The sequence below is a fragment of the Bos indicus x Bos taurus genome, chromosome 12 (genome assembly GCF_003369695.1).
Source record: "Bos indicus x Bos taurus breed Angus x Brahman F1 hybrid chromosome 12, Bos_hybrid_MaternalHap_v2.0, whole genome shotgun sequence".
Lineage (NCBI taxonomy): Eukaryota > Metazoa > Chordata > Mammalia > Artiodactyla > Bovidae > Bos > Bos indicus x Bos taurus.
This window is the reverse complement of record NC_040087.1, coordinates 84,729,118-84,745,480: the sequence shown is the minus strand read 5'-3', so window position 1 is coordinate 84,745,480 and position 16,363 is coordinate 84,729,118. Positions and strand designations below refer to the sequence as shown.

The following is a 16,363-nucleotide window of genomic DNA, read 5'->3' as shown; positions in this document are numbered from 1 at the left end:
TCGGTCACTTGTAGTTCATTGTCCTCAGCTTTTGCGAGCTCAGGAATCCTGTCTCTCAGAGCACGTCACCCGCTTCCTTCTCTGAGCCACCTCCTGATGTCTCATGGGAAGGAAGGAGGCCAGCCTGTGCCAGGGCCCCCGTGCCACATGCTCTGCCAGGGGCAGGGGTCACGGGGTGGGTCCTGATAACCCGGGAGCCGGACTCGGGGGCAGCCCCTCAGCGCTGCTCATCTCGGGGCTCGTCCGACCCCTCCCTGAGCTCCGCGGTCCACCTGTCAGCCCCACGGCGGAGCTGAGGCACCTCCCTGCCCCCTGCCCATCACTCACCTTCGAAGCCCACCGGTCCCTGCAGCCCCACGGGCCCCTGGTCTCCACGGAATCCCGGAATGGCCGACACGCCGCCTCGTCCCTGGGGCCCGGCCTTGCCCTGCGCCCCACGGAAACCTGCAGGGCCGCGGATACACGGGTGAGTGCCCCGGCAGGGACGGGCAGAAACAGAGCAGGCAGGGCCCCCCAGCCCCCGCCCAGCGCCCCCTGGCTGGGCTCCCACCTGGTTCTCCGGGGGGGCCCTGTGGCCCCATCTCCCCCTGAGCCCCTGGGGGGCCTCTCCTGCCCTGTGGACCCACTGGGCCCCGCTCGATCGCGATCCTCTGGGGGATTCCTGTGATGCCTGGAGTCCCCACAGCACCGGGAGCACCTGGAAGGGGGAAGAAAGGCCAGGTGAGGCCTGAGAACCGCTGCTCTGGTCTTGACTCGGGCGTGGACCCCCTCTCCAGCCTCCCGGAGCCGCCTCGCTCTGCAGAGACAGCCCCTCCAGCATCCCTGCTCACCCCATGCCCCGGCACGCCCCGTGACCTCGAGGTGTCCCCGCGAGACCCACTCACCCGGGAGTCCTCGGTCTCCTTTGGGTCCCTTGGGGCCTCGGTCGCCCGGGCTCCCGGTGGGGCCTATGTTGCCCATGAATCCTGGCTCCCCTTTGGGCCCTTCAGGACAAGCAGGGCGTTGAGGACATGCGGGCCTGGTGCAGGGGGGTCTCCAGCCATCTCTGACCAGTGTCCCCGAGAGAAGCCCTCCCTCCTCCTGGGACACCACCCATGTTACAACCTTTTTCTCCTGGGAGCCCAAACACGCCAGGCCGGCCCTGGGGCCCGGGGTCGCCGATCCATCCTTTGGTCCCGGGGCTTCCGGGGGTTCCTGGACTCCCTTCATCGCCTTTGCTTCCGGGGAGAGCTGCGGGCCCGGGCGGCCCCGGGGGCCCTCGATAACCTGCCAGCGTCAGTCCGGAGAGAGGTGAGTGAGCACGCAAAGTCACCCCTGGGGGGTGGGCTTTGGCAAGTGTGTAACCCTGGGAGGCTAGCTTTGCTTTTTATTGTGCTGAAATATGCTAACGTAAGTCTACCATTTTAACCACCTTGGAGTGCGCCCGTTCAGAGGCCTGCAGTCCACTCACCTCATCCTGCAGACGTCACCACCATCCTTCCCTGGACGCGCTCACACGCGCTCATCTTCCAGCTGAAGCTCTGTCCTCACTGAACACTCCCCTCTCCGCTCCGCTCCCCAGCCCTGGCCCCTGGCATCCACGTTCTGACGCTATAACTTGATTCCTCTGTGCTCAGTCATGTCTGACTTTGCAACCCCATGGTCTCTAGCCCACCAGGCTCCTCCATCCATGGGATTCTCCAGGCAGGAATACTGGAGTGGGTTGCCATTTCCTGCTCCAGGAATCTTCCCGACCCAGGGATCCAACCTGCGTCTCCACATTGACAGGCGGGTTCCCTACCACTGCTTCACCTGGGAAAGCCCATCGATTCCTCTAGGGAACCCTCCCGGGCCCTCCTTCCCTCCCGGCCTGTCTCCCTCAGAATCACGTCCTCAAGGGGGAATCAGGGGCGTCCCCTGCCTGCAGTGACCAGGCTTCTGTGTCCAGAGGTTCCAGCCCACAGGGTGTGAGCCCCGCTCACCTTCCAGGCCGAATATCCCGGGCGCGCCAATGTCCCCTGGTGACCCAGAGATGTTGGAGAGAGGGGTGATGCCTGGAAAGCCCTGAAGTCCAGGACTCCCGATTGGGCCTCGCTCCCCTGGGAGGGAAATGGAAGTTGATCAGCACCAGCTCTCCATCCTGGGTTACCCCTTCTCCATGCCCTAGCCCGCCCAGGAGCAGAGCCGCTGCGGAGAGGTGCCCACAGCGGGCTCTTGCCCACACGCCCGCCAGCCCTCTCCCACTGCCCACGGGGCCTGTGGCCCTGCCTCTGCTGCAAGGCTGCCCTCTCCGGCACGCCTTTTGCTCAGCAGCCAGCTGCCGGGGCCACCTAACGGGGACGCCCGGCCCCGCCCTGTGGGCATTGGCTGAGAGCAGCCCTGGGGGCCCAGGGAGCACCCGTGCTGGGAGGACCCACTGGGGGTGGCGCGGCCGCTCCTATCCTCCCCGGGCCACCCCCCAGGATCCCGGGCTCCAGCTGGACGTCAAGTGTCCTGGGTGGGTCCATCCTCCCGGCCCACAGCGGCTGAACTAGCATCTCACCTCCTCACTGGGGTTCACTGGTGGCCCCAGGCAGCCCCACGGGGCTCCTGGATAAGCAGGAGTGGGGCTCTGAGTCCCACTCAGGATGTCAACAGGCTCCCGTAATGTCTATCTAGGGCCTTTTCTGCCTGTCTGTGCTTTTTGAGGGTGACCTGGCTGTTTTGATCAGCCCCCAGACTTCACACTGAAGTGTTGTCCAGAGTTTCAGGAAGACTGAGACGTGCCTCCCGGAGGAAACCGTGTGTGACGGGACTGTCCCGGGGCTGAGCTTCGGGGCAGGTGTCCATGCTGCTGAACTGGGCCTGGACCCCAGCCCCGAGCGGGGCCGCCTGAGCCCCAGTAGTCCCCTGGACTCATGGTGCGGCCCCTCTGGCTGGCCCCCTCCTCCCCCTGCCTTCAGATCAAGGCCAGGGCTCGGGTACCAGGGGATTCTGGGGTTCAGATCAAGGCTGGGGCTTGGGTACCAACGGATACTGGGGTTTCTGCTTAGTGTAAGTGGAGGGGAGGTCACAGGCCCTGGGGGGGAATCAGATGATGGGGTCTGTGCTCCCCCATCCATCGGAGGTGGGGTTGCTGGCCTCCTCAGGGCCTGCCTTCCCCTTTGAGGGGCCGATGGTTCTGGTTTCAGGGGTAATTCTGACCTGAGCACCAGCTCTCAGACCCAGGTCTTGGAGGCCCAGGTGTGATGACCTGTCGGGTCCAGCGCCCCCGCCGGCTCCACAGGCAGCACCTGGCTCAAGGCCGCCTCGGATGAGACGCTGGGCTGAGCCGGGCCGGGGGGTGGGGGGAGGGCCCAGGTGTCAGAAAACAAAGCCCACTGGGTGATGCCGCACGCCCGGGAGCCCTCCACTCCGAGATGCCGGGTGTAGAGTCCACACGCCCCCGTCGGTTTAGGTCCTGCCTGGCGGCTGGCGGCCGGGCTGGGCAGGGGTCTCATTCTCAGCACCTGAGACCACCTCTCCCTGGCCTGTTCCTGCCGCGCCCCAGGCTGGCACACGGGCAGGGCTCAGGGGCTGCGACGCCCTCGCTCACTCAGTCATTTCCCCAGCACTCCTGTGCACATGTGGTGGGCGAGGCCCCACACCTGGTGCCCTGGGGGCACCACGGGGATGCAGCCTGATCTCTTCCTTCCTCCAAGGGCGGGGCGGTCAATAGTTAACCCCGATGGAATAAGATTGGGATGGGGTATATGAACCGTGGAACACCAGTGGGAGGTTTGCAACAGGGAACTCTCCCCAGAGAAGTCAGCACCCGGCCTGCTCTGACTGCTCATCTCTCAGACTCACGGGCACCATGGTTGGTTCTGGGGGTGCAGGCGGTGATGCTGGGGTGCGGGCCTCACCTGGGGCTCCACGCTCGCCCTTCTGTCCCGGGGCTCCCGTGGGGCCTGGAAGGGTGTTGGGCTCTCCGGGGTCACCCTTATCCCCGGCAGGGCCTGGGAATCCGGGGTCCCCGTGGACGTCTGCACCTGCAGCCGGGTGAACACAGTAACTCAGTGTCTTGGACCAGGCAGTCTGTTCTCACGAGAGGAAGGGGAGACTTGGAAACAAGAGCAGCCCACGACAGCGTGGAGACCTCAGCCTCCTAGCAGCCTCGATGCCCCCGAGCCCAAGACTCAGAAGGGACCCTGGGTATCGAAGCCGAGCCCTTCACTTCATAGTGGGGAACTCCAAGGCCCCTCAAAAAAGGCTCGTATCCTGAGATGCAGATGGTCCTGAGCTAGGACCTGCCCAGGGTCCCCAGGCTCCTGGATGGTGCTCCGGATGCTTCATCCGAGGCGTAAAAGGGAAGCGCTGTTTAAAACCTGCTCTGCTCACACATCAGGAACTCAAAGCGGTGGGTGGCAGGAAAGAGCAACATAACTTGGGTGTTTAAACTGGAATTGAAACCTTAATTGAAGGATAAGTGTGTGACTTTATATACAATGACACACACCCAAATTTACCACAGAAAGATGAACTCTTGCTGATATAAAACAGCTACAAAGACTAATCTAAAAGCAGAGGAGGAACCACAGGAGATTTGTTTTTGTTTACATGTATTTTTTTAAAACTTTTCTCCTCTCAACATAAGTAACTTTTATGATCTGAAAAGAAAACCATAAAAGTTTAAAAAAAGATACATTAATCGTACACTTTACAAATATTACTCGTCCAGTGAATACATTTTAAAAATGAAGTGATGACCGAGCATTAAGATTTAAGATGAAAGGACCTAAGTTTAAAATAAAGAAATATCTGGGAAGTGGCAGAGAGTTTTGCACATCCAAGCGTAAAAAGGAAGCTTAAAGCAGAAAGAGGATTCCATTCCCAGTGAGGAACGGAGCCGTGCGTGATGGTGCGTGGAGGTCACAGAAGCGGGGAGCCATGCAAACCTCACAGTCACTGGCTTTCGGAGACGATGGACTCTGTGTCTCCTTCAGGCAGCCCCCGCCCGCCCCCTCTACACCAACCACCGCTGTGAATGCAATTGTCTTGTCCGAACCCAAACCCACGTGTTGATTCCTAAGGCCACGTGGTGGGATCTGGTGGAGGGCCTTGGAGAGGTGATCGGGGTTAGAGGAGGCCCCTAGGGTGGGCCCCCACCAAGAAGAGACACCCAAGAGCTCATCTCCGCTATGTCAGGACACAGAAGAGCCGAGAACACGGTCCTCGCCCGGATCACCCACGCCGGCACCCCCACCCCGGACCTCCAGGCTCAGAGCTGTGAGGAGCCCCCACTACTGTGTAAGCCCCCCGGTCTGTGCAGCAGCCGGTGGGACCGAGTCCCTGCGGCCTCAGGGACAGGTTGTCCAGCTCTCTGAGCCCCCGACTACCCCAAGTCCCCGACGGCCCCCCAGGGTCCCCCACTGCTGGGCATGGCCTCGGGGCTCCCTACCTGGGGATCCCGGGAAGCCTTTGCTGCCTGGCAGACCGTGCAATCCGCTGATGCCTCGGAGTCCGGGCAGACCTGTGGGGGAGCCTCAGGGTTAGTTCTCGGGAGAGCAGAGAGAGACCCCCAGTGCAGCCAGACGCTTCGATTTGCTGCGGGACGGTCGTCCACCCAGCGTCTTCAGTGTCAGTTGCTTGGCCATGTCTGACTCTGCGACCCCGTGGACTTGTAGCCCACCAGCCTCCTCCATCCATGGAATTCTCTAGGCGAGAATACTGGAGTGGGCTGCCATGCCCTTCTCCAGGGGATCTTCCCCAAGGGATGGAACCTGGGTCTCCCGCATTGCAGGTGGATTCTTTATCATCTGAGCCCCCAGGGGAGCCCCCGGTGTGTTCAAAGGCGGGACCACCAGGAAGCAGCTCAGCAAATACTGGGACGTGTCAGTCAGTCCCTCCCACGTCGCCGGAGAGAAACATTAACTTAAAAACTGTCTTCCTGGAATCTTTTCACAGACTCCTCACAGCCAGAGTGGGGCTGGGCAGTGCTGCGGGTGTTTCTTCCTGACACGCGCGTCACTGTGTGTAAAAGCTGTGCTAGGAAGCTGCGGCCTGGCACCGCGTCTTTCCCCCCAGATTTCTGGAGATCAGCCTCTCTGAAGCAGGACATGGGACCCAGGCCACAGCTCCTCTTGTGATGGGGGCAGTGAAGGCGGGGTCAGGGTGCGCCCCCTGAACTGGACACGCGAGCGGCCAAGGGCATGTCCCCTGAGCAGGGCCGTCCAGGCCAGGCCGTGGAGCCCCCAGGCCCTTTAAGGTCCCGGCTCTGTGGGGACCCTCGCCGCTATCCCCACGCCGGCACTGCCCGGGTGCTGACCGAGGATCACCCTGAGGTCTCCCAGCAGGTTGTGCTCAGCCTTCTGGGGAGGAAACACCTCTCCGCAGGCATGGTGTCTGGGACGGAGGGGGCTCCTCTTACCTGGTAAGCCTGGGTTCCCCGGCCAGCCAGAGTCTCCTTTGATGCCAGGCGCTCCGGCCCGTCCCGGGTCTCCCTGAGGCCCCTGGAGCCCTGTGAGTCCTGGAAAGCCTGGGGGACAGATAGATCCTTCAGGGGGCACGCAGGCGCCCCGAGGCCTCCTGGCCTCCAGCTAAGGGGCTGGGTGGGTAAGGACCAGCGTCCCCTTCACGTGGCCTGGGTGGTGTGAGCACAGCCTAGGCATCAGAAGAGCTCGTGTGTGCATATTGTCATTCTCGGGTCCACACGGGAGCCTGGGCACAGCCCAGAGACCCTCCGAGGGTCAGCCTCCCTGCGGTCACAAACGCCGGAAAACAGCGAGCACAACAGTAGCAAGAAAAATCACCAAAGGGATTCCCTCCTGTAACTCGGCCTCTGACGAATTCCGCGACTCAGAAGCCAAAAGGGGGCTGTCACGGCAGGTACAGAGAGACAGACGGACACACAGACTCGGCCGTCAGTCCCGCGCGTCCTGCACAGCCGGGCTGTGTGCATGTGGGGACGGACATGCGGGGGGAGCTCCTGGCTGTGACTACAGGGGACGAGCTGACAGGCAGAACCGGCCGGCCTTGTTCTGGGCCCGCGGAGACCGTGGGCTCAGCTGCACCAGGAGCGCGGTGTGACCGCTGGACCTTACCTTTTTGCCCTTTGAATCCAGGGGGGCCCTGGACTCCAGCCAGGCCGGTGATCCCCGGAAAGCCGATATCACCCTCAGTGCCTCTCTCGCCAAAGAATCCCTTTTGACCTGGAACCACAGATGCGCTGCTTGGAACAATCAAACCACAGCTGCCGTGCAGTTGGGGCTTAAGGTGGAGTTCAGGGGTGCCTGGTAAAGGCTCGTGGGGTCGGGGGTGCAGATAAAGGCCCCTGGGGTCAGGGGTGCGGGTAAAGGCTCGTGGAATCGGGGATGCGAGTAAAGGCTCATGGGGTTCAGGGGTGCGGGTAAAGGCCTGTGGGGTTCAGGGATGCGAGTAAAGGCTCGTGGGGTTCAGGGGTGCGGGTAAAGGCTCATGGGGTTCAGGGGTGCGGGTAAAGGCTCATGGGGTTCAGGGGTGCGGGTAAAGCCCCGTGGGGTTCAGGGGTGCGAGTAAAGGCTCGTGGGGTTCAGGGATGCGAGTAAAGGCTCATGGGGTTCAGGGGTGCGGGTAAAGCCCCGTGGGGTTCAGGGGTGCGAGTAAAGGCTCATGGGGTTCAGGGGTGCGGGTAAAGGCCTGTGGGGTTCAGGGGTGCGAGTAAAGGCTCGTGGGGTTCAGGGGTGCGGGTAAAGCCCCGTGGGGTTCAGGGGTGCGGGTAAAGGCTCGTGGGGTTCAGGGGTGCAGGTAAAGGCTTGTGGGGTTCAGGGGTGCAGGTAAAGGCTCGTGGAATCAGGGATGCGAGTAAAGGCTCGCGGCGTTGGGGGTGCGGGTAAAGGCCCATGGGGTTCAGGGGTGAGGATAAAGGCCCGTGGGGTCGAGGGTGCCTGGAAAAGGATGCTGTCTCCCCGCGGGTGCTCCCCTTGTGAGTGGGGATGCAGATCTTGACCTGTGCTTCCCTCAGCCTGATTTCCCCCGACCCCCGCGCAGCGCCTGTGGTCTGGACGGCTTCGTGCGGCCCCTCCCACTCCGAGTGCTGGAGTGAGTGAGCCAGGACACCGTGGACAGGACAGGGTGTCGCCTCGAGCCCAGGCCATACACACGCCTCTGCTCTCTGTCCCCACTCTGCAGGAAGCCAGCTGCCTCGTCGTGAGGACACTGAGCAGCCCCAGGAGAGGCCCTCCCACCAAGACCACCTCAGCCTTGGGTGGTCCAGCCCAGTCCAGCCTTCAGGTGAGGCGGCCCTGCCGACCTCCTGATAGAGTCTCATGAGAACCACCCTGTTCCTGAATTCCTGGCCTCAGAAACGTCAGTGTACAGCTGCCATGGTGCTCTGAGGCACAGTGTTTGGTGCCTTGGTAGGCGGCAGCAGATGGCTCATCTGAGCGGCAGATCCCTCTATCTGAGCAGTGGATCCCTCATCTGAGTGTCGGATCCCTCATCTGAGTGGCAGATCCCTCTATCTGAGCAGCAGATCCCTCATCTGAGCAGTAGATCCCTCATTTGAGTGGCAGATCCCTCTATCTGAGCAGTGGATCCCTCATCTGAGTGGCAGATCCCTCATCTGAGTGGCAGATCCCTCATCTGAGCAGTGGATCCCTCATCTGAGTGGCGGATCCCTCATCTGAGCATCAGATCCTTCATCTGAGTGGCGGATCCCTCATCTGAGTGGTGGATCCCTCATCTGAGCAGTGGATCCTTCATCTGAGTGGCAGACCCCTCATCTGAGCACTTGCTGATGCGTGTGGTGCTGGGGAATCTGGGGAGTTAGTCAAGCAGGAGATATTTGAGCCTTTCAGGTCTGGATCACGCCTGGAATCTGCATTTTAAATGAACTCCTTGGGCAAAGCTGCTTATTGGCAGACTTAGATTCCGGGTCACACATTTTGGTGTTTCTGGGACGCTGATTAATTATTTTGCATGGGAGATCCAGCCAGCCTGAGGCATCATGTGTCTGGGACGAGAGCCTTCGGGAGACCAAAAGATGGATCCACAGGAGTCCAGAAGAGCTCGTAGGTGGGGCTGCCTGGCCCTAAGTGTCACTTAGGATCTGACCTCAGCTAGACCGACCACCCCTTCCCATCCTGAAGCTCATTCTCATTACAGCACCAGCTTAGCACCCTCTTCATTGGTCCATCACGCGAACAGACTCCTTCACCCTGAGCATTCCTAGGAGCACGTGGCCAGGGGTGGGGGGTGTCTCCTGAGATAGAAACCCATGAAGGAGCATCTAGTCCAAGCCCCTTGGGATGTGACCACTGGCAGGAATTCTGACCTTGAACTTCAGTGATGCTTACAGAGGGGGCGTGACACCCCCTGACGTCCATAGGCTGGGGGGGTTGCCTTCCTTGCTGTCTTACTCAGGAGAGGGGTCTGACTCCACCTGCTTTTCCTCTAGACCCTTCACCGCTTGCAGGGGCTCCGGCCATTGCATCATCTGCTTTGTGCATCATCATCCCAGGAGCCCAGGCTTACATGGTAGTTTAGAGGCTGCAGCGACTCCCAGCACCAAGCGCTGCTTCTCGCCATCTTCCCTTGCAGGGAGATACAGGCTTCCTGATGTCCTCACACTCAATGTAATAAAAAATCCCACTCTTCCTTGCATGTTGGGCTTGGAGACCTCAGACCAGCCCTACAACGTGCTCCGTGGGCTCACTAGGTAATGGCACAGTGCGCGAGCCAGCTCACGAGTGACTGCAGAGGAGGGGCAGGGTTGCAGAGGACGGGGGACGCGGATGGCTTGGGTACCTGGTATTCCGGTGGTGCCCCGCTCCCCCTTCAGGCCCGGGCTCCCGGGGAGATCTATCGTGTCTCCGATGTCACCTGTCATGTGCGGAAAAGGTGGCTGAGGTCAGGTCTCCTGAGGTTGCTTTTGTAGCTTCTATGGTGCTACAACCTGAATGCGAGTGATTTGCTTCTACATGACTAAGAGCACCCGTGGGCCCGCCATCCCCATGCTGCCCAGGGTGCTCTAGATCGGGGGTGGCCTGTTTTCTCCCAGCAACACTCACCGAAGTCACCAGTGGGGCCGACCTCGCCGAAGAGGCCTGCTCTCCCGGGAACGCCCTTGTCACCCTGGAGCAAAGTCAAACAGGAAACCATCTTACGGGCTGTTCATGAGGTGTGCAGTTCTGAAGGGTGAGCATACCCAGCTATTGCACTAAAACCAGTTCTCAAGGTTTTTATGTCGTCATTTTGTAGAAAAGTCCTCAAGTTTTCCAGTGTAATATAGTAATAGCAGATGGTCCACACACTTGTTCTTACTAAACTGCAAAGTAGTGACCACAGCAGTTTTCTTTTTGGCCACACCCTGCGTGGCGTGTGGGGTCTTGGTTCCCCAGCCAGGGATCAAACCCGCAGCCCCTGCAGAGCAAGGCGGAGTCTCCACCGTGGACCGTCAGGGGAGTCCCGACAGCGGCAGTTTTATTGCAATTAATAACATCAGTGACACGGTGACGGCGGGGGGATAATCAGGACTGCACCCTGCCCTCTGCCAGGCTGACCCGGGCAAATGCGCCGGATCCCAACTCAGGAGCCCACTGCAGCCTCAGAGCAGCTCTGCGAGGCGGGTCCCGTTATCTCCCCACATTTGAGAGGGGAGGCAAAGAGAGGTGCAGAGACTTTCCCAGAGGCATTCAGCTCCCAAGTGAGATGTTAGTTTGGCTTGCGGACCCTTATTGGACCTGTCAGCCCCGCGCTGTGGACCGTGTGCTTGGGCCAGCAGGCCTTGGGAGAGGCGCTCCCAGGAGGCATCCACTTACCCTACTGCCCGTGAAGCCTTGGAACCCCATGATTCCGGGGGAGCCGGGCACGCCGGGGAACCCCGGGGAGCCGGGCACACCGGGGATTCCAGTGTCTCCTTTGACTCCTTTGATCTGGCCGGGTCTCCCGGGCAGCCCTGGGATTCCCGACAGCCCAGGGATACCTGGCATTCCAGGAAGGCCTGCAGGAAGACGGGTGTGACTTTCTGGGGACCCTGCTCTGCTTCCCAGCCTCCGGGAACCACCCCAGCCCCTCGGGCAGACCTCAGGTGTCGGGAGGGCTGCAGAGTGTGGATGTGGGCACAGGGGTGCCCCTGCCGTGCCCTCAGATGGATTGGGGCCGGGCGGGCAGGGACCCCAGGCCTCCAGCTCCGAGTCGGGCCGGGCCTCACCTTTCAGGCCCAGGTACCCTTTCAGTCCCATGGGGCCTTCGTCTCCCTTCTCTCCTTTGATGTCTTTCATCCCTGGCTCGATGAGGGGGGGCGGTCCTGGGGGCCCGGGGTCTCCTCGGCTGCCTGGAAGGGAGTAGAATGCGGTCACCGCCTGGCCCTCTGAGGCAGGCGTTAGCACCCACGTCGGGAAGGCCGCTCGGCCGCGCTGGCCTTCCTGCCTTCCTTTCTGCGGAGCCCGGGGTGGCAAGGCTCCCCTGAGACCGCGAGCTGGGGACCCAGGTGACGGGAAACCCCATCCTCCCACCACCGCCGACTTCAGAACATCTCTATCCCCCCAGAGGACTCTGCGCCCACAAGCAGCCCCGCCTCTGTCCCCCTCTCAGCAACTGAAACCGCCGCCCCCTTCCTGCCTCTGGACTGGCCCGTTCTGGGCGTTTCAGCAAACAGAAGCAGGTAACACGTGGCGCGGTGTTTTCAGGTTTCATCCGTGTTGTTGCAGTATGTGTCAGAGGCTAATTCTCTCGTAGGTGAACAGTATCCCCCAACGGCTAGGCCACGCTTTCCTTATCTGTGGTGGTTGTGGGAGCTGTTTCTGGCTGGGGCTGCTGTGTGAAGCACTCTGCCATGAAATTCGTGCACGAGTTTCTGGGTGGACCTGTTTCAGCTCTCATCCAGGAGGGCACACCCGGGAGGAGATTTGCCAGGTAACTCTGTTTGCCTTTCTAAGGCACCGCCAGCTTCTCCACCTGGGCCGCACCCGGTGAGATTCCTCCCAGCGGGGTCTGAGGCTCCAGGTCTTTGCATCCCCATCCACGCTTGTTATTAATAACTCAGTAATTTTAGAGACGGTGATGACACTTTCAGAACAAGGGTGTCTGAACAAACGTCATGGAAACACAGCTTGTTGGGAACACTCTTCCTCAACGCGCGCCTCCCACGGGGCGGGCCCAGGGCTTGGTCCCGGCTCCCTCCTGGGGGTCACCGTCTCCCCACTGGGGCGGGCCCAGGGCTTGGTCCAGGCTCCCTCCTGGGGGTCACCGTCTCCCCACTGGGGTGGGCCCGGGGCTTGGTCCCGGCTCCCTCCTGGGGGTCACCGTCTCCCCACTGGGGTGGGCCCGGGGTTTGGTCCCGGCTCCCTCCTGGGGGTCACCGTCTCCCCACTGGGGCGGGCCCGGGGCTTGGTCCAGGCTCCCTCCTGGGGGTCACCGTCTCCCCACTGGGGCGGGCCCGGGGCTTGGTCCAGGCTCCCTCCTGGGGGTCACCGTCTCCCCACTGGGGTGGGCCCGGGGCTTGGTCCAGGCTCCCTCCTGGGGGTCACCGTCTCCCCACTGGGGTGGGCCCGGGGCTTGGTCCAGGCTCCCTCCTGGGGTCACCGTCTCTCTGCATGGAGTGGATCTGTCCACCTGGACTGCCGTGTCCCTCTTTCACCAAAGGTGCTTCCTGCCCTTCAGAATATACCTGGGGTGCATTTCTCAGGATGTTTTGGTTCTTAAAGCCGGGTCAGTTTGGTTCTCAAGTGTCCTTCGGCTAGGGGCACTCCCTTATTACACGGCCAGTGCGCTGTGGCAGGGACCAAGTTCCTGGAGCTAGTTTCTTCTGTAATGGTGTCTAGTGTGTGGGTTCCTGGGACACTGTTCTGAGCAGTGTCGGCCCCGCTGAAAGGGAGTCTCAGTCTGGCTGAGAGGGGACATACCTTTCACACCCGGCTCACCAGCCAGGCCCTTCAGCCCTGGAATTCCGAAAAACCCTGCCTCTCCTTTGATTCCTGGGAGCCCAGGTCTGCCCTTGAGGCCGAGCATGCCTTCAAAGCCGTCCATCCCGGGGGAGCCCCTGGCCCCTACAGAGAGAACAAGAAACACGCTGGGTCAGGCACAGATGGTCAGTGCAGTGGCAGCCCCTCTGACTTGCGTGAGGAGGCGCTGAGACTCTCAACCTCAGTATGGTTTCTCAGTAGGGCTTCTCAGCACTTCCTAAGGGGACCGTCTGCGCCGTGAGGGCAGAGTCAGCCTGTGGGCCATCGCGGACCAGACGCAAGGCCACTGCCAGTGGACACAGAGGAGGAAACTGGAAGTCACCGCTCCGTGGTCTTTCTACCGGGTTAGAAAGAGGTCCCGGGAGTCAGCCTGGTGCCAGCACTGCAAAGGCCAGAGAACAGAGCTGGGGGCCCCGCCTCACACTCGAGCAGGGAGATCTAGGCTGGGGACCAAGCGCTTCTCTTTGCTGCGGTGTCTGTTCAGCAGCCAGCCTCCGGACCTGAATCCCTTCTCCCGGGGGAGTGCCCCTCGCAGATAGTAAGGTCTGCTCCTCAGACACCGCCCCCCGCCCCACCGTGGTAAGTAGACACACTGGCACAGCGGTCACAGCCAGCCTGGGCAGCGTCCGCAGTCCCCAGGGCCCAGAGCCGGCGGGCACTCCACCCTGCGGGGCTGCCCCCCGCCCCAGGCAGACCCGTGGTCGTGCTCTGCGCTCACCTTTCAGTCCCGGGGCACCGGGCATTCCAGACACTCCTTTAAATCCGGGGTGTCCAGGGTGACCTCTCTCTCCTTGCTGTCCAGGGTCACCTCTGTCCCCAGAGCCGCCTTTCATGCCCACGGGGCCAGGGACGCCGGTGTCCCCCGGCTCTCCTCTGTCTCCAGGCAGACCTGTCAGGAGGGGGAGGGACATAAGACAGGATGAACTGGCCGCACAGAGGGATCTCCTCTCAGGATACCTTGGAGACCTCGGCCATAACAGGTTTTGGTTAGAAAACTGTCTGGGAAGGATGCTGGGAAGTGTGACCTCAGAGGTGAGCATCAAGGTGTGAGCGGTGGACCCTCCTGTCTGGTGACATGCGTGTCCTGAACCTGTTACCGGCTGGACTGTGTCTCTGCAGAGCACGCATGTCCCAGCCCCAGACCGCAGGATGTGACGGCATTCAGCGCTGGCCTTCAGAGAAGGGGCTGAGGTTAATTAAACGAGTTTGCGAGGATGACCCTAAGCCAGGATGACGGGTGTCCTTATAGAAAGAAGACATGAGGATGCCGGCACAGGAGGTGTCCCTGTGAGGGCCTGGGGAGAAGCCGGCCGGCCGTCCACCATGGAGACGGGGCCTGGGAGGGAGCACCTCTGCCGCCGCCGTGACCGTGGGCTTCAGCCTCCGACTGCAGAAGGATGAACTCCTGTCCCGAGCCGGGCCGTGTGCGGCGCTTTCAGAGCCCCGGCGGCTCTGCAGGGCGGGCTCCCTAGGGCACACCCGAGTCCCCCCTCCACTACATGGGAGCGTGGGTCCTTACCTTGAAAGCCGGGGGCGCCCGGGGGCCCCAAGGGCCCCTCCCGACCAGGCGCTCCTGGGAAGCCGTGCTGTCCTGGTGGCCCTGGCAGTCCTGGCTGGCCTGAGAGTCCCGGGGAGCCCGGCTGGCCCTTCTGGCCTGGCATCCCTGGCATGCCCTGGCTTCCTGCGGGAGGGGAGATGAGACCGTGAAGCCAGCCCCGCATGGCTCACTGCAGGGGACAGCTCCTCCTCAGCGCTGTCGCAGGAGGACGTCACGTCCCACCCCGGAGGCAGCCCCGGTCAGCCTGGGCTCGGACGCTGAGCTGAAGACAGCACAGTTGATACCCTAACAGCTGACGCCTCTCTGATGGAGATCCCACACGGCCTGGCGGTCACCCCACCCGCTCCAGCAACACAAGCCCATGGAAGTCTGCGCTCTGGGCTCTCAGGGCCCGCTTTGCATAAACTGGACACACAAAGCTTTGGGTACCTTGTTCACACACCAGTCAACGGGCACCCTGCCGCCTTGCTGAACATGCACGGGTGAGGTGGTGACCGTCACGTTCTCTAAACCTGTCCCTTTTGCACCCACACCTTGAGCTGCGTGCCAGACCGTCTGTCTTCCTCGAAAGCCCTCTCTGAGCACAGCCCACCCCTGGCTTCTTCACGCTGACCGCACCCGTCCTGCAGCCGCAGGCCCCCACACCGTTTCCCGCCCGTCTGGGACCAGTGCGAGTCTGTGGCCGGCAGGGAACTGGACCACGCACCTCGAGGTGAGTGGCGGGCGGGCGAAGCTTCGCCTGCGGCTCCCCATTACTCCCAGCCCCCCTCCACATCCACGGAGGAACTGTTTCTACGAAACCGGCCCCTGGTGCCAAAACGGCTGGGGACCCCTGGCGTACACAGCATAGCGGTCACTGCTCTAGAATGTTCTGAAGGAACGCCGGAACAGAGAGGACACGTGGGACGGAGACCCACGGTCCCGCGTGCGGTCCTGGGCGTCTCCCCTAGCCCCCAGGAGGGATTCTCGACCCCGACCCCCACAGGAGCCTCGGAGCAGTGGCCCTGCGCCCCCTCTCCTTTGCCTCCGTGACTCACCCCTGAAGCCAGGCGGGCCTCTTTCTCCGGGAGGGCCCTTCGGTCCGGGGCGTCCAGGCAGTCCAGAGTCTCCCCGGGGCCCGGGCTGGGCCCCCAGCACTTCTCCAGGAAGGCCCCTGTCCCCTGGGGGCCCGACTGGCCCTGGTAGGCCGGAGGCGCCAGGGAGTCCATCCAGGCCAGGGGGGCCCACTGCACCTTTGGAGCCGCGGGGTCCCATGAAGCCTGAAAGGAAACACAGGGCATCCCCATAAGCAGAGGTCAGCGCAGAGGTCAGCACAGAGGTCAGCGCCAGAAAGAGACCGGAGACAGCGGGGGCCTGCTGTGGGGGGTCGGCTCGAGCGCCTGCCGCGTCTCTGGTCTCGAACCCACACGGCTCCCAGGGGTGTCCTTCTGCCTCCCCGAGTCTGACCCCAGCCCTGCGTGGTAGCTACGGTGGACCAGGGGGCGGCCGGGTCAGCGCTCCCTGGACTGAAGCCCTCAGCATTCGCGGGTCTGGGGTCATGAACAGGGAGGTTGTGGACACCAGCGGGCAGGCCTGAATGAGGAACAGGCTTTCACAAGCACCGTGACCTCCTCCAGTCTGATGAGGGCGCATCTGACTCGCTGGCCAGTTCCTGCAGTTTAAGCCTGCTCAGCTGGGCACACGAACTGTGATTCCCAAATCCCCTTCGTTTTCAAGGCAAGAAGGTATTAACATACTAGCATCCTAACCGTCCTATAGGTTGATGCCACGATGCCGTTATGGGAGATGAAGCTGCATTCGTGCTGGGGCGGGGTCACCTCTGCAGGACAACGTGACATTTTCTCTTAAAGGCAAAATGCTTGTAGGTTTTGCCTCTTTGTTTTGTATTTACATTTAAAGCTGCACTTGCTCACCTTCCAGTGTT

General features: G+C 61.8%; 1 protein-coding gene across 1 annotated transcript in view; it reads right to left on the bottom strand.

Annotated features, from left to right (window-relative positions):
- COL4A2 (collagen type IV alpha 2 chain) overlaps positions 1–16,363 on the bottom strand; it is a 160,376-nt gene that overhangs the window by 4,327 nt on the left and 139,686 nt on the right. The window contains exons 29-45 of the mRNA XM_027557962.1: positions 15,477–15,698; positions 14,401–14,562; positions 13,600–13,770; positions 12,822–12,965; positions 11,129–11,251; positions 10,737–10,918; positions 9,987–10,050; positions 9,724–9,798; positions 7,041–7,148; positions 6,368–6,475; positions 5,399–5,470; positions 3,864–3,989; positions 1,962–2,078; positions 1,105–1,266; positions 885–983; positions 551–697; positions 328–444 (exon numbers count right to left, since the gene is read on the bottom strand). Of these exons, the coding sequence (XP_027413763.1) occupies positions 328–444; positions 551–697; positions 885–983; positions 1,105–1,266; positions 1,962–2,078; positions 3,864–3,989; positions 5,399–5,470; positions 6,368–6,475; positions 7,041–7,148; positions 9,724–9,798; positions 9,987–10,050; positions 10,737–10,918; positions 11,129–11,251; positions 12,822–12,965; positions 13,600–13,770; positions 14,401–14,562; positions 15,477–15,698 (2,199 nt within the window). The remainder of the gene's footprint in view (positions 1–327; positions 445–550; positions 698–884; positions 984–1,104; positions 1,267–1,961; positions 2,079–3,863; positions 3,990–5,398; positions 5,471–6,367; positions 6,476–7,040; positions 7,149–9,723; positions 9,799–9,986; positions 10,051–10,736; positions 10,919–11,128; positions 11,252–12,821; positions 12,966–13,599; positions 13,771–14,400; positions 14,563–15,476; positions 15,699–16,363) is intronic.